Here is a 23,520-nt window from a genome sequence, read left to right as displayed (position 1 = left end):
TACTGAATTTCATATGGCCATTTTCTGTAGTGACTACCAAAAACTCATTTTGAATATGAAAAATAGGTTTTAGTATCCTTAAATTCAGCTCTAGCTATACTCTACATTTTTAACACAGCAGCCCCTAATTGTTGAAATTTTACCTTGTTTTCTACATGTTTGCCTGTTTTATTATTTGCTAACATATACCTTTAATTGACATTTGATTACAATTAAGCTCTTAGCTCCACGAGGGTAGGAATCATTGTCTTATTTTGGTTATTGCGTCTTTCTCAGAATCATAAGAATATTATTTTATATATATGTTTTGTTTCATATGGCATATATATCATTAATAATAGTTTTCTAATGAATAAATTAACTAGTTAAAATTTTCAAGATAATATACTATCTTCTACATCTGTTACTTTAATGGGTAGAAATGATTTATTAAATTGTTGATTCAATGTGCCAGTTATTTAACTCTCATTTATTTTACTTTTCTAGTTGCTCTTTATTTGCTTCTGAATCTTGCTGAGGATACACGTACAGAGCTGAAGATGAGGAACAAGAACATAGTTCACATGCTGGTGAAGGCTCTTGATCGGGACAATTTTGAGCTGCTTATTCTAGTCGTGTCATTTTTGAAGAAACTCAGCATTTTTATGGAGAATAAAAATGATATGGTAACTTACATTGAAACAGCCCATGTTCACCATTTTTGAGTTAGAATATTTTGATAAAAAGTAAACACATTATCCCCCTACTGAGATAATTCGGAATGAAAATTTTACAATGGCAGTAACTCACTTAAGTGGCTTCATTAAGAAATATATTTCATATTAGTTAATAATCCAGATAATTAAAGTTTTCTGGATAAATATATTTTCCTAATATATTGTACAGAATGAATCTTTCCATATTAAACATAATATATAGAAAGTAATTTTAACTTTAGATTGTGTTTCAGAGTCATCTGGCCTTATTATTTTCCCCTAAGGTATTTTTTTTTCTCCTGCATTTCTGGTATTAGTGTGTAGAATTACAGTTTAGCCCAATCTGTTTCTCATTTATTATTCCAATTGGTAGCTGCAACCTGTTGATTCTGCTTAAGTATCTCTTGAAGCTATCTGTTCTTTCTATTCCCAGCGCTGTTGTGTTAGTTCATGCCCTCTTTATTTATACACTCTTCATTTCTTGTTTGAATCATTACAGTAGGTTCCTATTTGCCATCTTATATTGTGCTGATGCAGTTGTCTTTGAGAAATAGTACAAATTGATCACATATTATTTCTCCAGCTGAAAAATATGTATAATATAGAAATATAGAGAGATGGAATAAAAAATATCTGCTTTTTTCCATGTCATTAAAAAGTCTTTGTAAGCACAGTGTTATATTAAATAGATCATACATTAACTATACCTTGCCTTCAGATACTTAAGTTGTTCATAATTTTAGCTATTATAAATAAGACTTCAATGGACACATTTGTACATGCATCTTTGTCTATATTTCTGTTTATTTTCTTAGGATACATTTCTCGAAGTGGAATTATTGGATCATTGGCTTTAACTCCATTGGAAACTATTTTAGAACTGCATGCTAATACAAATCATTATGTGACTGTGTATTATTGGTATAAGTGGATTCTCCTTCAGATAGCCTAAATATATAGTAGTTCTACCTGTTCTTTTTCCTTCTTTTAAAATCTAATGAGCTAGGAAGTAGCTTATGCTTATTGAACAACATGGCATGCTCTTTGAAAACCTGAGACTGATTAATTAGATTTAATAAGTGCCTTGAATTCTGATACTTGGAATACATGAAATTTTATTTTACCCACGGATATTTAGTATGTGTCATTTTCATCATTAGTTTTGATGATTATTGATGATCGCTGTGTGTCTGATACTGTTTTAAGATTGAATTTACTTAATCAAAAACATGTTTTTTGTTTTTATCAATCTTATATTCAAGAATAATATGACCTGGTGATATCTATGCTCCTGAATATAGTTAGAGTGTGGCTAAGTAGTTGCTTCCCCTTGCTGTAAGTTGAAATATATTCTTCCATTTATGTGTTTAGAATAAATTCACCTTTATTAGGTTTGCAAAATTCAAATTGATTTGCCATAAGCATGTGTCTACTGTGCATTGCTTAGATTTGTATTTAGATAATACTCTTCTTATGTGTTTATTCTGTCAAAACTGATCTCAGGTACGTAATTAAAAATTATTTTCTGGTAAAATCATAGATTCAGAAGATACAATATAAATTGTCTCATCAAACCTCATTTTTTATTGGGGAGGAAAAACAGGTTCAGGAAAGGTAATTCATCCAAGGTCATAAGAATAATTTGATTGGCAGGGGTTTTAGTGTAGATGTTATGAATTTCATCTTTTATTGTGGAGAAGAATTCATTTTATTTAAGGGTGTTGTATAGAATTAGGATTTTTAGAGCTCAGCTGGACCTTATCTCTATGTTTACATTTTGTAGATTAACTCCTAATTTTACAGATGAAGGAACAGAGGATTAGAGAGGTTAAGTAATTTGCTCAAGGAAATATCTCCAGGATTCGGCTTCCTACTCCTTTTCTCTGCCTCCAAGACAAAATTTCTTTTTGTTTTTATTTTATGTTGTTTTTTAAAAAAAAGATTTTTAGCAAGATTAAGTATAAGCAATTTTTAAATGTTGGCTTTCAGAAACACTGAAAAATAATTACTTAAAGGCTGAAATAAATTTGCTTGTCAGTTTGATAAACTGTTGCTTTGTAGAGAACTTTTAATAAAAATACTAATTAACTATAAATTCCATTTTAGAGACATAAAATTAAGAGGGTATTGCATGTTGAGACAATGATTAAATTTAGCTTTGGGGATTGGGCTTTTATCAACCAGAAACATGATTAGAAGGCTGTGTCTAGTGTTTAACTATCTGATTGGGCTACATGTTTTACATTCCATTCTCTGCAATAGAAATACAAATTAAAAAAAAAACTCTCCGAATTACTTTATTAAGTTTGCCATAACCACCAGTGTGTACTGTTGCTTTTTTGAAAGAAAAATATTACTTAATATAATTAGTAACAGATGAAGCCTGTGGCATTTTTATTTAAGAGGGATGGAGGGGAGGGATGACTGATCTATTTGTGAGGTTGTATTATTTATTTAAATAAAGTGTTCATTTTACTGTTATAATGAACTAATACTGACCTTGCTTTTTAGAGTTATATATTTTAAAGGAAGTTTAGTTTGCATAAAAAAATCTTTCAATTAATGATTTAAACTGAGTTTTCATATTTTTTATATAAATACAATATGATTAAAAGGGAATAAGTGATATTAGAATATGAATTTAAGAACAACAGAGAGGATATATATTCCTTGGGTTGCTTATTTTCTTATTAAGTTTTGAGACTTGTTTTTGTATTTTGAATATGTCTTTTATCAGTTATGTTTCCAAGTATTTACTACTTTTCTGTGGCTTGTGTTTACATTTTCCTATGAGAGCAAAAGGTTTTAATTGTTATGAAATCAAGTATATCAAAAAAAATTTTTAATGGATGGTATTTTGGTGTTGTATCTAAGAAATCTTTTCTTAACTCAAGGTCACAAAGATTTCTTCCTGTGTGTTCTTCGAGAAGTTTTGTAGGGTTTGTGTTGTTGTTGTTTTTGTTTTAGTCTGTGATCCATCCATTTTTAGTGAATTTTGCATATGGTGCAATGTATAGATCAATATCCATGTTTTGAATATGGATTTCCAATTGTTCCTGCACCATTTGTTGAAGAGACTATCCTTTCTCCACTGAATTGCCTTTGCACCATATTGAAATTGCCTTTGTACTGTTTTTGTTGATAATCAGTTGGCTATGTAGGTGTGGTTTTATTTTTGGACTATTTTCTGTTCCATTAACCTATGTTTCTACGCTTTCGCTGATACATTTTTGTCTTGATTACTGTAGCTTTATAATAAATCTTGAAATAAGGTAGTGTGAACCCTCAAATGTTGTTGCTGTTTTTCAGAATTATTCAGGCTATTTCAAATTCTTTATCTTTCCATATATTTAGAATCAACTAGTCTATTTCTTTAACAAAATATCCTGGAATCTTGATTGAGATTGCATTGAATCTATTGGCAGGATACAATATATTGACTGTATTGAAGTTTCTGATACATGAACATGGTATATAACTCTCCATTTATTTCGGTGTTTCTTGATTTCTTTCATCATTTCATAGTTTTAAGCATACGTATTTTGCACATATTTTGTTAGATTTATACCTAAGTGTTCTACCATTGTAACGGTAGCTTTTAAAAAAGAATCAGTTTCCTGTTGTACATAGATATACAGTTGAATTTTGTATATTGACCTTGTGTCCTGTGACCTTGCTACATTCATTTTTTTGCTTGGGATTTTCTAAGTAGACAATTATATCACTTGTAAATAGAAAGTTTTGTTTTGTCTATTCTTAGCTATATACTTTTTATTTCTTTTCTTTTGCATTTTTTTTTTCTTTTTTGGTCTTACTGTACTGGTTAGGCCCTCTAGTATGATGTTAAAAAGGAATGCTGTGACTTGACATCCCTGCCTTGTTACTGGTTTTAGGAAGAAAACAATGTCTTTTACTATTAAGTGTAATTTAATATAGGTTTTTTGTAGATACTTCATTGGTTTAAGTAAGTTCTGTTGTAGTTCTAGTTTGCTGAGACTTTTTATCATGAATGGTAGTTGGATTTTGTCAAATGCCTTTTCTGCATCAATTGAGATAATCACATGGTATTTCTTCTTTAGACTGTTAATATAATGAATTGTATTGGTTGACTTTCAAATGTTAAGCCATTCTTGCATTCAGCAGGTAAACACCACTTGGTCATGATATATTGCCTTTTTATATATTGCTAGATTTGATTAGCTAATATATTGTTAAAGATTTTTGCGTCTGTGTTTATGAGGATTACTAGTTTATAGTTTTCTTGTGATGTGTTGGTCTGGTTTTACTATTAGGGTAAGTCTGACCTCATAGAATGAGTTGGGAAGTATTCCCTCTTCACTTTTTTTGGAAGAGTTTGTGTAGAATTGGTATTATTTCTACTTAATTGTTTAATAGAATTCATCAGTAAAAAAGTCATCTGGACGTGGAGTTTTCTTTCTTTGAATTTCTTTAATACCTATAAGACTATTCAGGTTATCTGTTTATTTTTGAGTGGTAGCTTTGTAGTTTGTATCTTTCAAGTAGTTTTTCCATTTCATCAGTGTTGTCAAAGGTATAGGTATAAAATTTTTTGTACTTTTTCCTTCTTATATCTTCAGAGTCCAAAAGTCTGAAGTGACTTTTCCTGTTGCATTACTGATATTAGTAATTTGTTTTTCTCTCTTTCTCTCTCTTTTTTTAATGGTTAGTGGTTTATCAGTATTATTAATATTTTCAGAGAACCAGCTTTTGGTTTCATGTTTGATTTTTGGAGGATATTTTCACTGAATACAGAATTCTAGGTTGACACACTTCATAAATATCTCTGCATTGTTTTCTGGCTTGCATAGTTTTTGATAAAAAGTCTCATGTCATTCTTATTTTTTGTCCTCTATATATAGTGAGTCTTTTATTTTCTGCCTGCTTCCAAGATTTTATCTTTGATTTTCGAAGTTTGAGTATGGCCAGGCACACGCGTGTGTGTGTGTGTTGTATTCTACTTGGGGTTCTTTGAGCATGTATCTGTGTTTTGATGTCCTTCATTGTTCTTGGAAAATCCTTAGCCATTATCTTTTCAGGTATTCCTTTTGTCTCTTTCTGCCTCTCTTCTACTGGCTTCCAGTTACACATGTTAATCCATTTGGTATTGTCTCATGGCTCTCGAATGCTGTGTTGCTGTGTTTTGTTCTTCTCGTTTTTATTTTTTTGGGGGGTGGAGTGGGGTTCAGTTTGGAAATTTTCTATTGACCTACCTCTGGGTTTACTAATCCCGGCATCAGCTATATCAAGTCTACTAATGAGCCCTTTGAAGTTTTCCTTCATCTTTGTATTATGTGTGTTGTGTCTGTATATGTGTTTTAAAATTTAATTCTTTTGGTATCATTTTTTTCTGTGAGATTATCTGTGTTTACTTGTGTTTTTCATCTTTTCCAATAGAGCCTTTAACATATTAATCATAGTTATTTTAAATTCTCTGTCTAGTAATTATACAAGTCATATCTGAATCTGGTTCTTTTGATTGCCTTATCCCTTATCAATGGGTTATTTTCTTGCTCTTTCATGTATCATAATTTTTTGTTGAAAGCTAGATATTATGTGTAGATTAGTAGAGAGTGAGATAAATACTATTTATGTCTGGAAATGGACAGACCTTCATTTTTTTAGGTCTTTAATGTAGGGGATTAAGTCATTTTTGTCAGGAGTTTAGCTGTATTTGCTTACCCTCCAGGCACCATTAGCTTCAAATTCATCTAGCATTACTTTGTCTTTGGTAGAGTATTGATGGTCAGAGGATTTTTCTCAGTGTTCATGTTCCACCCTCTACTTCAGGCTTTCCTAGCGTGCCTGTGCCTCAAAGAGGCTCTCTCCTCATTTTAACTCTCCCCCAGTAATATACTGCTGTTATTTGTCACTTGGCTTTTGCTAATCTGGTGCCAGGGGCAGGGAGGGGAAAAGAAAAGAGACTTTTTCCATTGTTCTAATTTAGTTTCAGGCTGGTCTTAGGCTTATCCTGTGTCCATGGTTTTCAGCAATGGGGCTTCCTAAGTCATCCTGTCAACTCCTCTCAGGATTTTTTTTCTGTTCCCTTGCCCCAGCTGCAGTGGGTCTTCACCTGTGCTTCAGATGTGACAGGATTTCCCATACTTCCCCAAGAGGCTTAAGTCTTTTGTTTTGTTTTTAGGGGAAATAGGAGAAAAAGATCCAGACAGGATTTTATGCCTTCTCCCCGGTGGCAGCTGTGCCCCTCTCCCAGACCCATGCCACTGAGGGGAAGTTTTCTTCCATCCCCTGTCCTATCCCCAGTTTTTCTTGTGACCCTCTGATAAGGTCCTTGGAAAAGAGCTTGCAGGTGGTTGCAAACTCCCTGAGCATCTGTAGCTTCAGAGTTCTACAGTCTCAGGCTACTTCACATTTGGCCTTTAGCTATTTGTTTAAACGTTTTTGTGCAATCTTCCTACCGACTTCTGCGGCAGCTCTCTTTCTCTCCAGTGCTCTGCTCCGTATAAACCAGTGCTCATGACCCTTATCTCCTTGGGGGTGCCTATTTTCTCCTTATATTTCAGGCCAGTTGATTTCCGTGCAACCTCAGCTCTCTGATTTTTTTTTTTTTAAGTTATGATTTTGTATTTGGATTTTTCTTGCAGTTAGCGTAGGAACCATATCCTTTCCAGATTTTTACATCCTTAGTGGAAGTTTTAGATTCTGCTTACTTTTAATCACTAATGCCTCTATCTGACTAATTCCATGGCATTTTAGTTAATCTGACTACTTCTGTTTTCACCTTCTTGCAATATATTCTCTACTTTGTAGTCAGAATGACAGTTTTTAAGGAGTTTCACGAATGCTATATTTTCCATGTCATTTCGGGGCCTTTGTACACTGCTGTGTTTTCCATCTAGACAGCTCTTTCCTCTGCCTCTTCAATTAACGTTAGCTAATTTCTCTTCATCCAGTAGGTTGTTTTTCCTCAGAGAAGCCTTCCTTGACAGCTCCTCACACTGAGATTATATCAGGTTTACTCCTTATATTCCCTCATGGTACTCTGTTTATTTCTCACATATAATATCAGAGTTTATACAATTACAATTAGATAACTGTATAATTGTGTGTGGGAGGGTTGTTTTGTTTTTTTAACTGTATTTCATGCTCTCTAGAATATAAGCTCCATGAAGACAGGAACCATTTCTTTCTTGTTCACCAAAATATACCCAGGGCTTAAATTAAGTAATATTTGTTGAATGGATAAATAAAGCTGGAAAAGAAGTTATACACTGTAATCAAAGAAGGTATTGTAAGAATTACAGTTTTGCATAAATGTGACGAATATGTGTCCCTGGCCTCTGTGGAAATTATTGTGTGAAGTTAATGAATGAATCCTGCAGCCTTGCTTGGAAGACTAAACTAAGAGAAAGGGAGAACCAAAGTTAAAGAGTCTTTGGAGATGGACTTGTACTTTTTAATAAAGAGCTCTAGGATATGACTGCAGTGTGGCCATGGAGTATAGATACAGGTCTGAAGGAAAAATTGTTGTTGGTTTGTCAATTTACCATTTTAAAAAAATTGTTTACTCCTTGGCATGGAATGAAAGGAAAAAAATATATTGAGGCCTCAATTATTAATGTGATTTTTATGAGGTCAGTGAAAATTTGCAATAAAGATATGGGAAGGGTGGTATAAATAAATGCTTTAGACCTCCCATAAAAGAAAAAGTAGAGCAAGGTTATTCATAAATATTTTGGTAATGAACAAGAAAAATATGTAGTTATATAGAATTTCTCTCCTTTTATGGCCATTTCTTTGTAACAATGATGTGAGATATTTTTATAACCAAATTTTTCTGATTATTACTTTAAGAAATGTGAGTACAGGGCTTACACTACCAAGTAAGTTCTGTCCTCTGATTTCTCATCCTAAACCAAGCTCTCTTGAGGCAATTTCATAATCTTCTAGAGTGGGGATCAACAATCTTTTTCTGTAGATGGCTAGAATAATCTGTATTTTAGGCCTTGCCCTTCATATGGGCTCTGTTGCAACTACTCATCTCTGCCGTGTAGCATGACAGCAGCCATAGACAGTCTATAAACAAATGAACGTAGCTGTGTTCCAATAAAACTTTACTTATGAAAACTGAAATTTGAAGTTCAAATAATTTTCATGTGTCATGAAATATTTTTCATTTGTTTTCAACCATTTAAAAGTGTAAAACTCAGAAACCATTTTTAGCTCTTGGGTTGTATGAAAACAGATGGCAAGCCAGATTAGACCCACTAGCCATAGTTCGCTGATCCTTGTTCTAGAGTTTAAACTATTACTCATAGCCCAGCTTCTCTTCTGATTTTTGAAGATTTCCAAATATCCACTGAATATCATCTCAAATTAAACATGACAGAACTTTTAGTAATTTTTTGCCCTCCTTGTCCTACACCTGTTTTTCAATTTAAAGATCTTAGTGGCACCTACATCAACCTTATTGACTATGCAGAAAAGGAACCTGAGATTGCTCTCCTATAGGCCTTCTTTCAAGATTGGCCCTTGGCTGGTGTCTAGAAACTTGGACTCAGGAGTGTTCTCACTGTTTCCTAACTAATATGTGTAGTTTACTGTTTACACAAGCAACGTGGTTTAAGCTAACCACCTGCTTTCCTTCTCAGGGTTTGGAATTTTATTTTATGCTAGGCAGAGGTTTCCTATGTGACCAGCCCCAAATAAAAACCTTAGGCATCGAGTCTCAGTCTCAATTCAGTGCTGGAGCATGTTCTGTGTGATTCTAGGAGGAGAGGGTTCTAAGAAGCTTACACCTGGCTTCTTTCAGACTTTGCCTGCATGTGCCTTTTCCCTTTTCAGATTTTACTTTGCATCCTTTTATTGTAATAAATCATAACCATGAATATGACTATATGTTGAGTCCTGTGAGTCCTCCTAGCAAATTGCAGGACCTGGAGGTGGTCTTGGGGATCCCCAACACACACTGACCAAGCCAAAAGCCTGAAAGTCACCTTCAAAGCTTCCTTTTCACTTCGCATTCAAATGCTTTGACCGTATCTTCTAAACACCTCTCAAATTATTCTTTCCTCTTCAACATCTTTGTCCTTTCTTTGATTCAGACCTTAATCACATCTCACCTGTCTAAGGAATATATTCTTGTGCCTGCCTTCAGTCTCTACCTATTCCAGTCTGTCCTATACAGTGCCCCTTATTTTCACTTTTTTGTGTGTGTTTGCATGTATGTATGTTGGGTGTGTATGAATACATATATATATGTGTGTGTATTGTTATATTTATCTTTATATTTATCTTTGTTCTAGTCTGACCACATCACCCTCTGGACTTAAAATCATTCAAGGCACTCTATTGCCTAAGGAATAATGTTAAACTTCTTAGCAGAGCATTAAAAGCTTTTTGTGATCTGTCCAACGTCTGTCTGTATAGGCTTCTGCCACTCCCCAACATATACTTTATACTATGGCTATATCAAAGCACTTGCAGTGCCTCAGACCAGCTCTTTTATGCATAAATGCCTATCCACGGTTTTTTCTTCTATTTGGATTACCAGTGTCGTTACCAGAGAGCAAATTATTACACATTGTTTAAAACTTTGTTCTGAATTTAGTCTTTTCTGTTCTTCTAGGTAGCTTGTAGTTCCTTCCACATTGTTTCTAGAGCACTTTATGCATTCTGCTTTTATCATATTGTATTTTAATTATTTGTTTTATTTCTCTGCTCTATGTTTAGACTGGAATCCTTAAAAGCCAAGACAGAGTCTTGTTTAATCTAGCACAGGGTCTGGCACTTAGTAGGTGGAGTCCATAATGTGCTTTCAAGAACCCAAAGTAATTTGTCTTCCAGTTGATGCTATGAAATGAGGGAAGGAAGGGATGAACTGGAAATATGTATTTCCTCCAGAAAAGTTTGGTTTCAGAGAAGTTTACAGATTAAAATGAGAGTAAATAAGTTAACACATAGTTACTTATAAAAAATATATACATGAGGGTAAAAACAATGAAAAAATAATTCTTTGTAATCTTTTTTGTCTTATTGTGCAATAGAGCCTGACTGCATTTGTATTATTACTTTACATAGGTGGAAATGGATATTGTTGAAAAACTGGTAAAAATGATACCTTGTGAGCATGAAGATCTGCTGAATATCACCCTCCGACTTTTACTGAACCTATCCTTCGACACAGGACTGAGGAATAAGATGGTACAAGTTGGGCTGCTTCCCAAACTCACTGCACTCTTAGGTATGCTTTTTAAAAATTAATGATAGCGTTGCTTGGAATTTCCAACATCACTAGAAAATTTAAGTCTGTCTTGAAAAGTCTACTGAAAAAAAAATCATTTTCTATATGTTCCTTGATTGGGTACCTAAATATAAGCAGAATGAATGAAAAATGACCTGTGCTAGGATTTCCATGGTGGTATAGAATGAAATGGAATAGGAACTTTTAGCTGTTTGACTTCATTTACCCCTGTGAAAATGAAACCAAAGTGAAAATATAAAACTACTACTATGGGAGCAAGAATGAAAAATTACTCTCTCTTCAGCATTTTTTTAAAAAGCAGATATTGTTTAAGTTCTTATATTCTGCCATACCTTTAAAATACTCCTTACCAATATACAAATTTATGGAGCCTTTTTGTCATCAAGTAAAAAAGGGCATTTTTATATAGTGTCAGAAAATATTGTATTGGAGGATTCAGTTTATACATTATTTTCTTTTAGCTATTAGCAAGATATCTATATAGTGAGGATGGATTCAAGAGCTAACTCTTCTGTGCTCATACATAATGCTTCTCATGCATAATGCTTCTTAGCAAAATATTTAAAAACGCTTTTTGATCTGTTAAGTGTCTGTCTTCATAGGCACCTGCTACTACCCAACATATACTTTATACTATGTCTATACTGATCCCCTTACAAATTCTAAACAAATTCTTTCATGCCTCAGTGCCTGTCCACCTGCTTTTTTCCTCCACCTGGAATGCCGTTGCTTTTCTTAACCAGAAAGCAAATTTTTACTCAGCTTTTAAGACTCTTGTTTCTTTGTTTAGCGCTGCAGCTTCATTCTTTTTTTTTGTAGCTTTCTCCATATATTCAAATATTTTTAAGCAATGGAATAGTTGGAATGATTTAAAATTAAGTTTATTCTTAGCTGTCTAATATCTGTGAATCCAGTCTCATTGACATCATCATTATTTTTTTTTTTACAATACTAGAAGTAAAATTTATTGAATGTTTACTGTGACAGTTATTTTGTTATGTGCTCTGTTTGCATTATCTTGTAGAATCCCCATCTGAGATCTTTACCCAGATTACACAGTTAGATAAAAGACAAAGCTCAAATTCAAACTCAGGTATATCTGCTGCCAAAGTTGGATTTATTAACTACTATAATAAACTACTATGTATAATAATATTAAGTTAACTATGATTAAGATAGGCAGCACTATAATTTAAAATTTCAGTTCTCCAAGTCCCCTTAAAAAAAAAGTTTTAAGGAAATTTATTTCTTACTTTTTTTCTCAGAAAAGGAAAACCTTTAGTCTGTTAGTCAGTCTAAGAACATTTGGTCCATTGGCCAGTCCACAAATATTACACAGGACGTTTATTATGCATTTTAGAAGAAACTATTGAGGAGCACTTTCAAAAATTGCTTTTGGGGAACCAAAGAAATACTAATATCTAGTGAGGAAACAGGAAAACTTTAAAGTAAAATTGGTGGGCCTTGAATTTAATTTATATGATCCTTTATTTATCATAAATCTAGCAGAATTATATATCGAATATCAGGTTAGATTCTTAGTGTATGAAGGTGATAAGCTAAAGTCCTTGTCCTGAAGGAATTCATAGTCTATTTGGTTTGTTCAGTATCCAGTCACCTACTTTTATGAAGCAAATAATTTAAAAGAGATTTTTGGGAAATTACTCATAGGGTACTCATTTCATATTTTGTTAACAAGTAGTAAATTTTGGCATATAAGATATTCAATACAAAAAATATTTCTTTCATCTCTCCTAGAGTTCATTTCTGGAGTCAGACTGTCTTATTAGAATTGTCACTTTTTCCTTTTGAACGTGTCACGTTGGGCAAGTTACCCAAACTCTGATTTGGTTTTCTCATCTGTAAAATGAAGATAATAATTATAACCAACTTAAAGTTATTTTGAAGATTAAATGAGCTATTGCATTAACGTGCTTAGAACAGTATCTGACACATAGTATTTTCTTAATAAGTGTTAGCTATAATCATTTTTATTACTAACATCATCATCATTATCATTTAACGTGAAGTGAACGTTCTGTAAGTGTTGCTGACTTACCTTTCTCTGAGCACAAATATCCTTCTTATAGATATTAAATCACTGTTAACAAACAAGGTAGCTTATTTATTTTTACTTCCCTGTGATATACGTGCAGTTTAATTCAGTTTAAGTCAGTAAAATGTTGCTAATCTACTATGGCAGAGCATAATGCTAATAAGCACTGTAGAGAAATATTTTTCAATCTGTAGATATATTGGAATTCAAAAGAGAGAATGTTTCCACATTGATACTTCATAGACAAAGTGCCATTTGAGATGGACATTGACAGATTTGTGTTTTTAACAAGGTGATATTTACAAAGGAAGGAAGAATAGAGGCTGTAGAAAATATTTCAGATAAAATGATCAATATTACCTAAGGCATAGATGGCGCTAGGCCAGTATGAGGAACAATAACTAAGAAAATAGTGGGAGATAAGTTTGAAAAAATGGGTTCATATGCTTATGTGGCATTATGAAGTTTAAGGCTGTGCTAAGTGTTATACTTAATATAGTTGATGATAGTAATCATTGCAGGTTTTTGAGCTAGTTGGGTTATAATTAGAGTATTGCCCTAGGGAAATTAATCTGGCATCATTCTACTGGATGCACTAAAACTAGAGTCTAAAGAAGAGAACAGTAGCATGTTGTGTTAGCAGGACAAGAAGTAAAGAAAACCTCAATTAAGGAAGATGTGGTATGTCAGGTATGAGGCAAAAGGAAAGGGCAGAAGAGACATATCATAGGTAGACTTAATATGACCTGGCTGCTGTTTGGATATGGATAATGGTAAAGAATTCATAAAAACTCAATGCCTGTTAGAATGTTAGTGCCAGGAACAGAAATGGAGAAGTGTAAAGGAAGTAATTTGAGGACATCAGTGATGGATTTAGTTTCAGATATGTTGGAGACGTCTTAGACAAAGATGTTCAGCGAGCAGATGGAAACATAGGTCTAGAGCTCAGGAGAGGTAGGAGTTAAAAAAAGAAAAACTTGTCCAAGAGATGAGTAAAACTGGAAAAGGGAAACTACTAAGTGAGCTACAACAGTCAGAGAAATATGATTATTTTTCAACAGATACATAAAAAACACGTTAAATTTAGGCTGTTCCTGAGAAGCAGTGATGCTCTTGGAATTTTCATGCAGTAGAGAAGTGAAGAAACTGAGTAGGAAGAGCACCTGAAAACTTTTTACTTCCTTTTCACTCATTCTTTCAAAGTCGTGCTTTATTATTTTCTTTGAAATATTATGAATTCCTAGGGCATCAGATTTTGCTACACTAGGGAGAGTAAAGAGCTAGTATTATTCTGACCTTACATTACATAGGTAGGAATGGATGATCTTAAAAGTTTCCACCTCTGTTCTTACCTGATCTGTAAAAACTGATTGAAAGCAACATAATTCTGTTGACATGTTTATGGTTAGCTTGCCTCAGTAACTTCTTGGCTTATCTTTCTCTGGTAAGTAAAAGATGATGACTAAGTAGCATTCCTCATGAAAATATACACAAAAATTTTCGTGTAGAATAAATTGAAAAAATATGAAAAGATAATTGTGATTTGAATAATTATTAAAAGCAAAGAGGAAGTTGGTAACGGCTCGGCTCTTTTGCCATGTGAGGAACCAATATTCATTTATAAACTCATGAAAACTTTTCATCTATCTGAGAGCTACTAAGTTGGCTCTAAAATCATTCCTGTTTAGGTAAAGATTTATTATGTCATACTCTTTCTTCCCCCTCTCTTTCGTTGCCCACAAGCCATTGAATTTGAATTTAAGCAGTTTTTGTTTTCAAATGTTCATTTTTATTTTTTTTAACATCTTTATTGGGGTATAACTGCTTTACAATGGTGTGTTAGTTACTGCTTTATAACAAAGTGAATCAGCTATACATATATCCCTATATCTCCTCCCTCTTGTGTGTCCCTCCCATCCTCCCTATCCCACCCCTCTAGGTGGTCACAAAGCACTGAGCTGACCTCCCTGTGCTATGCGGTTGCTTCCCACTAGCTATTTTACATTTGGTAGTGTATATATGTCCATGCCACTCTCTCACTTCGTCCCAACTTACCCTTCTCCCTCCCCGTGTCCTCAAGTCCATTCTCTATGTCTGCATCTTTATTCTGTCCTGCATCTAGGTTCTTCAGGACCACTTTTTTTTGTTGTTTTTTTTAAAAATTCCACATATGTGTTAGCATACAGTATTTGTTTTTCTCATTCTGACTTACTTCACTCTGTATGACAGACTCTAGGTCCATCCACCTCACTGCAAATAACTCAATTTCATTTCTTTTTATGGCTGAGTAATATTCCATTGTATATACGTGCCACATCTTCTTTATCCATTCATCTGTCGATGGACACCTAGGTTGCTTCCATGTCCTGGCTATTGTAAATTTAGCTGCAGTGAACCTTGTGGTACATGACTGTTTTTGAATTATGGTTTTCTCAGGGTATATGCCCAGTAGTGGGATTGCTGGGTCATATGGTAGTTCTATTTTTAGTTTTTTAAGGAACCTCCATACTGTTCTCCATAGTGGCTGTATCAATTTACACTCCCACCAACAGTGCAAGAGGGTTCCCTTTTCTCCACACCCTCTCCAGCATTTGTTGTTTGTAGATTTTCTGATGATGCCCATTCTAACTGGTGTGAGGTGATACCTCATTGTAGTTTTGATTTGCATTTCTTTAATGATTAGTGATGTAGAGCGTCCTTTCATGTGTTTGTTGGCAATCTGTATATCTTCTTTGGAGAAATGTCTATTTAGGTCTTCTGCCCATTTTTCGATTGGGTTGTTTGTTTTTCTGATATTGAGCTGCATGAGCTGCTTGTAAATTTTGGAGATTAATCCTTTGTCAGTTGCTTCCTTTGCAAATATTTTCTCCCATTCTGAGGGTTGTCTTTTGGTCTTGTTTATGGTTTCCTTTGCTGTGCAGAAGCTTTTAAGTTTCATTAGGTCCCATCTGTTTATTTTTGTTTTTATTTCCATTTCTCTAGGAGGTGGGTTAAAAAGGATCTTGCTGTGATTTATGTCATAGAGTGTTCTGCCTATGTTTTCCTCTAAGAGTTTGATAGTGTCTGGCCTTACATTTAGGTCTTTAATCCATTTTGAGTTTATTTTTGTGTATGGTGTTAGGGAGTGTTCTAACTTCATTCTTTTACGTGTAGCTGTCCAGTTTTCCCAGCACCACTTATTGAAGAGGCTGTCTTTTTTCCATTGTATATTCTTGCCTCCTTTATCAAAAATAAGGTGACTATGTGTGTGTGGGTTTATCTCTGGGCTTTCTATCCTGTTCCATTGATCTATATTTCTGTTTTTGTGCCAGTACCATACTGTCTTGATTACTGTAGCTTTGTAGTATAGTTTGAAGTCCGGGAGCCTTATTCCTCCAGCTCCATTTTTCTTTCTCAAGATTGCTTTGGCTATTCAGGGTCTTTTGTGTTTCCATACAAATTGTGAAATTTTTTGTTCTATTTCTGTGAAAAATGCCAGTGGTAGTTTGATAGGGATTGCATTGAATCTGTAGATTGCTTTGGATAGTATAGTCATTTTCACAATGTTGATTCTTCCAATCCAAGAACATGGTATATCTCTCCATCTGTTTGTATCATCTTTAATTTCTTTCACAGTGTCTTATAGTTTTCTGCATACAGGTCTTTTGTCTCCTTAGGTCGGTTTATTCCTAGGTGTTTTATTCTTTTTGTTGCAGTGGTAAATGGGAGTGTTTCCTTCCTTTCTCTTTCAGATTTTTCATCCTTAGTGTATAGGAATGGAAGACATTTCTGTGCATTAATTTTGTATCCTGCTACTTTACCAAATTCATTGATTAGCTCTGGTAGTTTTCTGATAGCATCTTTAGGATTCTCTATGTATAGTTTCATGTCATCTGCAAACAGTGACAGCTTTACTTCTTCTTTTCCGATTTGGATTCCTTTTATTTCTTTTTCTTCTCTGATTGCTGTGGCTAAAACTTCCAAAACTATGTTGAATAATAGTGGTGAGAGTGGCCAACCTTGTCTTGTTCCTGATCTTAGAGGAAGTAGTTTCAGTTTTTCACCATTGAGAATGATGTTGGCTGTGGGTTTGTCATATATGGCCTTTATTATGTTGAGGTAAGTTCCCTCTATGCCTACTTTCTCTAGGGTTTTTATCATAAATGGGTGTTGAATTTTGTCAAAAGCTTTTTCTGCATCTATTGAGATGGTCATATGGTTTTTCTCCTTCAATTTGTTAATATGGTGTATCATATTGATTGATTTGCGTATATTGAAGAATCCTTGCATTCCTGGGATAAACCCCAGTTGATCATGGTGTATGAGCCTTTTAATGTGCTGTTGGATTCTGTTCGCTAGTATTTTGTTGAGGATTTTTGCATCTATTTTCATCAGTGATATTGGTCTGTAGTTTTCTTTTTTTGTGACATCTTTGTCTGGTTTTGGTATCTGGGTGATGGTGGCCTCGTAGAATGAGTTTGGGAGTGTTCCTCCCTCTGCTATATTTTGGAAGAGTTTCAGAAGGATGGGTGTTAGCTCTTCTCTAAATGTTTGATAGAATTCTCCTGTGAAGCCCTCTGGTCCTGGGCTTTTGTTTGTTGGAAGATTTTTAATCACAGTCTCAATTTCAGTGTTTGTGATTGGTCTGTTTATATTTTCTATTTCTTCGTGTTTCAGTCTCGGAAGGTTGTGCTTTTCTAAGAATTTGCCCATTTCTTCCAGGTTGTCCATTTTATTGGCGTATAGTTGGTTGTAGTAATCTCTCATGATCCTTTGTATTTCTGCAGTGTCAGTTGTTACTTCTTTTTCATTTCTAGTTCTGTTGATTTGAGTCTTCTCCCTTTTTTTCTTGATGAGTCTGGCTAATGGTTTATCAATTTTGTTTATCTTCTCAAAGAACCAGCTTTTAGTTTTATTAATCTTTGCTATCAAATGTTCATATATTTTTTGCATGATAACTTTATTTCCTCCTTTGCCTTCTACTTACAAACCATGGAAGCAATGGCAGTCATGTGTAGTAAACAAAAGAGAATATCATCTGATATTCCAGGATCAAGGAAAGGGAGAAAATGTACATACTGAAGAGAAATTAAAATATACTAGAACAGTGCCTTCCAATTTCTATAAAATGCTTCAAAATCTCTACAAATGTTCAGAATACATACAAGTATTTCACATGCTTTTTTAAAAATTATTTAATGCCACTGTTATTTTCAATTGTTTTTCATTTAAATTATGGGTTAAATAAGCTTATGTAGGCCCTTTTATAAGGTGAGCCTATGGGGGAAAAAATGTTCCAAATTCCAAGTAACCGATTCAGTATGAACTTTTGGAACATAACCATTTTGTAGATAGAATTGTTTCTATTTTATTAAGTCCTCAAAATGGCCCTTTTATCCATCACTTCCCAGAAAAACCTATTTATTAAATGTATTAGTCAGGAGGACAAGCCTATGATTATTAATAAACAACCCTAATATCTCAGTAGCTTAAAATAGAAAAAAGTTTTATTTTTTGCTCATATTTATATCCACTATAAGTAAGTAGAAACTGCTGGTTCATGTTAGCATCAGTCAAGGACCCACTAACAAAGCCTCCAGGTCACTGTGGCATCAGGGAAGGGAAAACAGAGAAAATGGAGAATTGCAAACTTAAAGGCTTCCACTTTGAAATGACAAATATCATTTTTGTTTACATTTCCCTTGATAAAGCAAATCACATAGCCATGTAGAACTTTAAGGGGGGTAGGCAAATGCCTGGAAGGATTAGAACTGGAACATTGGTAAGCATGCAGCCTAATGATCCTGAAAGATATTTTAAAATTTTTCTGAATTTTAGCTGGGTTTCCAAGATTACCAGAATCTCTTAAAAAGTACATCCTGAGACATTATTGCAAATATTACCGTATGTAGTATACCTTGCCACTGTAGTGGCACAGAGCACATTGAATAAAAGCTAGAATTCTGGAGCCAGACTATATTGAATATTGGCTTTATCAGTTACTAGCTATGTGATATTGTACAAATTACTTAACCCATATGTCAGTTTTCTCATCTCCAGTATGTAGATAATAATGGTACATATTAATAGGGAAGGGTTAAATGATATAATGCAGTAAATATTAGTGAACATAATACTATTATAAGTGAAATTAATGTAAAAATATGTAGAACACAAATAATTGTTATCCAGAAATGGGTCTTTTTTGATAAGTATGTTTTCCAGGCTTATATCATTAAGGGTATTTAATCATTTCATATTTAAAAATTGATTACATTGTTCTTTTCTTAAATATTTTCTTAAGTTTACCTTAATATATAAACATAATTTAAATTTTTATTGAGAAGCAGTATAATGCTGTAGGGGTTAAAACCATGGGCTTTGGAGCCAGAGTGCCTGGCTCAAGTGCTATATAAGTAATTGCTATTTTTTTCATTATCATTGATTCAAATTTGTAATTCTGAAGATAATTTATTACACAGGGCTGTAAATATTACTGTGCTCAAGTATTTCCCCTTGCTAAATGGCCCCAGAATGCCATGTATTTTTAATTTTTATATACAGTTTTTCTGTTTTCCTCACTTGTCCTTGGCTGTCACTTCTCATTTCTTCTGTACCAGCAGCAATTCCATGGCAGCAATTTTCCTTTCCTCTAATGATATATTTCTAATCTCCTGTGGTCTTGGAAACCAACAACTGAAATTATTTGAAATGTGTATTTTGTTAAAAATGAAATTCCAAATGAATGCCCAAAGGATTCTCTTCCTAGTAACATTTATTGCATGGACCTTGTAACATTTCTTTTGACTGTGAAGAACCTATTTTGTTTGATTGTACTCTTTGCTGTGTTCAGAGAAATTGTATGTAGTGTATACTAAATGATTTCCTGATAAGTGATTAATAGAATGGTTATTTTTACATTTGTTAATGTATATGTTATATGTGCGGAAAATTAAATCAACTCCTAACACAATAAACTAAACTTCTCAATTGAGTAGTTCAAGATATATTTAATATCTCTGATTTTTGGCCACTACAATTATATAGAAGTTGGAATTATAGAGAGCATAGATTTTGAAGGCATAGGAAATAATTCACCTAGAGCAGTGCCTTTCAAATATCTTTTACCCCAGACTATAGTATTATATTGTACATTGCAACCCAATACTCACATGTGTATGTGATGTATATGTATATGTACGTATGTGTGTATATTAATATACACTATATTTTGTGATATATATTACACACTGTGTTTAATATATGTAATTTTTTTAAACGTTCATGAAGCAGTATTTTGCCATTTCTCTGTGCAATGCACTATATTTTCTATTTTTTCTATTCTTTTTAAATTCTACTTATGACTTAATCATTGATTTTATGTCCTCTGATTTGATGTTCAGTTAGAAAACTGAACTAGGGGAAGTGATTAGACGTCTTTTCCTTCAAATCTTCAGAAATATCACTGTCTCTTTTGGATTTTTAATGTGTTGAACAGTAGATAATCTAAATTATGTAGGTTACTTCTTGGATAGTACTTGGAATGATTCTGTGGAGTTGAAATTTTTTTTGAAAGGGAAAAAAAAACCTTCTGTAAATCAAATATTTAAAGAATTTGAGGTGCATTTTCTTCACTGTAGTTATGGAGAAGGAATTAAAAAGCATGTAGTTTATTATAATATGACTGGTCAGTTTGCTTTTTTCATTAGATAAAAATTCTTTGTTCATTATATGTTCACATTGACAAATGACTGTCTGAATTTAAAATTACCCATTTCTATATAGAAATCACTTAATTTTTAAAAGATGCAAAAAATGCAGAAGCACTTTTGTAGAGCTATACATCTGGTAGAACTTTTCAGAAGTGATTTTTAAGGGATGCTGTTTCAACTGGAAATGCTATCAGATATTAAGTAGGTTTTCTTTATTATTATTTGGGGACCCCATAATGAAAAATCTTTTTATACTTGATAATAAATTATTTTAACTAGAGTATAATGAATCATGAATATTTCAGGCTCTAATAAAGCTGTGCTATATGAACATTTAATCCCCTTCCCTTGTGTCCTGAAACATTTAACTAGTACATTGCGACCCCTGCTGTTGTGAGAATTGCCAAATAACTGGAAAAAAAATATGTACTTGAGGAAGGTTTTGTGATTTGAATAATTATTAAAGGTAAAGAAGTTATGTTATAGCTCAGCTCTTTTGCCATGTGAGGCTCTGAACAGAACCAAATATTGTAGTTCAACAGAACTAAAAATTATATTGATATTGTTCTATCATATGAGTATTTCACTTAGAAAGTTTGAATTTAGCTTTTTCCTTTGACATCAGGGACACATAAAGGGATTAATAAGGGATTTTAGAAATCATCATTTAAAATGTTCTTTCTCAACTTATCCTGAAATTAATTTGCTTGAATAGTTTTGATCTTTTCCTAGGCATAGAGAAAGAAGGCATTATTTCCCCAAATATTTCAAAATTTTTACTTGGGTCCTTGGAAAACCTTATATCTGAAGGTTATAAAAGCTTATATCTAAATTCCTTTGTTTTTATTTTCCTAAATACCACCAAAATTATTCATTTCTTATTTCATTTTTTGATATGTTATTTTCCTAAGATTTCATAAAGATCTTAAACTTATCTCTGCTTAGTTCAGTATCAATTTATAATCTTTTCAGTACTCTTAATCCCTGTACATGACATAGTTTCTTATGCTTAGTAACTTTATGTTACCATCTGGGAGACCTATCATAGCCAATGGTTTCATCAATTGTGATTATTTGCAAATTGAATTGGACCTACGAAGTTTGCCTTTACTTAGGTAATTGTTAGACAGTTTGTTCAGGTTTTTTATGATATTGAGTTAACTTTTTAAAGTGTTCAAAGATTTTTTGGCTCATCTAGGAATCAGATCATTAAAAAAATATTCCCTTGTCATAAGTCCTTAAACCGTTTGACATTGATATGTCTCAAGAGTGCTTCCTTATGTCAGAATATCCTGGGTTGGGAGATGGCAAGGAAATTCCTTGTCGTAGTGTATTCTTCAGTTCCCTGGAGAATGCACTGACAGTGTTTCAAAAGTAACTGGAAAAACTAAATTTTCTTAGCTTTCTGTCGGATGCAACAGGCAAATAATGTTTTTCTTATTTGCCTCTCAGTTGCTTTGGCTTGGATGTTTCATACGCTGAGTATTGTTTAATGTGCTTGGGGATGATGTTAGCACAGAAGCAAGCATAAAAATACAACTGAAATGTATTCTTTGGAAGATCCTAGCTCAGCATGACATCGCTTCGTGCATAAAGCTTAAACATCACAGAGACAGTGTATTACAGGGTCCATACTTAATAATATTATTAAAAAACTGCCAAATTTCACTGATGAACTCTTTGGGACAACTTTGAGTTAATTCACACTGTTTTTTTTCCCCATTTGTGAATGACATTGATATGTATTTTAAATTGAGTGATGTCTGAGTTTTCATGTCAGCCTTTCAGTTTTTAACTTGATTTTCAAGGAATTTAAACTCACGGGAATAAACCTTACAAAATATACAGGTCTTATCTTATAAACATGAATTTTTGGATTTGTTAAAACAAAAATAGAATAGGCACAACAACCTAATGGTTAGGCAGATTAGGTAGCTACCTGTAAATTATAGACAATGACCACTTTCCCCACTTTCTCTGCTGTTTTGTAAGTTCCCTCTTTATTAGGTGATTGTTGTAATTCAATGATTAGTGCATCAGTTTTCAAACTTTTGGTCTCGGGACCTTTTAATACTCTTAAAAATAACTGAGGACCCCCAGAGATTTTTTGTTTATGCAGAGTTATATTTATGGATATTTATTGTATTCAAAAATAAAATTGAAAAAGTGTTACATATTTATTTTAAAATAACCTGCTACATGTTAACATAAATATTTTTATGAAAAATAACTCTTTTCTAAAACAAAACAAAAATTACTGAGAGGAGTGGACATAATTTTACTTCTGCAAATCTCTTTATAGTTAGACTTAGTAGACAACAGCTGGCTCTCATATCTCCCTCAACAATATGCTGTGAAATCGTATGTCGTATATGTCATGTATATTATGTCATGTAGCCTCTTATGAAATAATGAGAGTAAAAAAAATGAAAATAATATATTATGATTGTTATAAAAATGGTGTGACTTTGTGGATCCCCTTTTGGGGTCCTCAAACCACATTTTGAAAACCAATGAATTAGAGCATTCTTTTAAAGCTTTTAATTCCCATTAAATGCAAACACTTCTGGCAGTAACAATACATCAGGAGTCTCAAACTAGCAGGTTAAATGTAGCTAGAAGGCATGTTTGGTTTTCCCAAAATATATTTTCTTAATTTTATATTTGGATTTCTAGGCAAGACCCAAACACTCCCATTTCCATAGGATAATACTTATTTTCTCTTAGACATTTAGTTATATTTCTTTCCTTGCCCTTTGGACCACTCACATATTAGTAAGAATCATTTTTACCAGTTTCTTTGGTGCTTCGTGAGGGGAGTTGGGAGATGGATGT

General features: G+C 33.2%; 1 protein-coding gene across 3 annotated transcripts in view; it reads left to right on the top strand.

The window, feature by feature from the left end:
* The window catches only part of KIFAP3 (kinesin associated protein 3), a 173,325-nt gene that overhangs the window by 60,354 nt on the left and 89,451 nt on the right, over positions 1–23,520 (top strand). For all 3 annotated transcript variants that reach the window (XM_007172509.3, XM_007172508.3, XM_057548060.1), the window contains exons 9-10: positions 487–665; positions 10,755–10,917. In XM_007172509.3, the coding sequence (XP_007172571.1) occupies positions 487–665; positions 10,755–10,917 (342 nt within the window). The remainder of the gene's footprint in view (positions 1–486; positions 666–10,754; positions 10,918–23,520) is intronic.

This window comes from Balaenoptera acutorostrata, chromosome 1, assembly GCF_949987535.1.
Source record: "Balaenoptera acutorostrata chromosome 1, mBalAcu1.1, whole genome shotgun sequence".
NCBI lineage: Eukaryota > Metazoa > Chordata > Mammalia > Artiodactyla > Balaenopteridae > Balaenoptera > Balaenoptera acutorostrata.
This window is presented reverse-complemented; position numbering and strand designations above follow the sequence as displayed.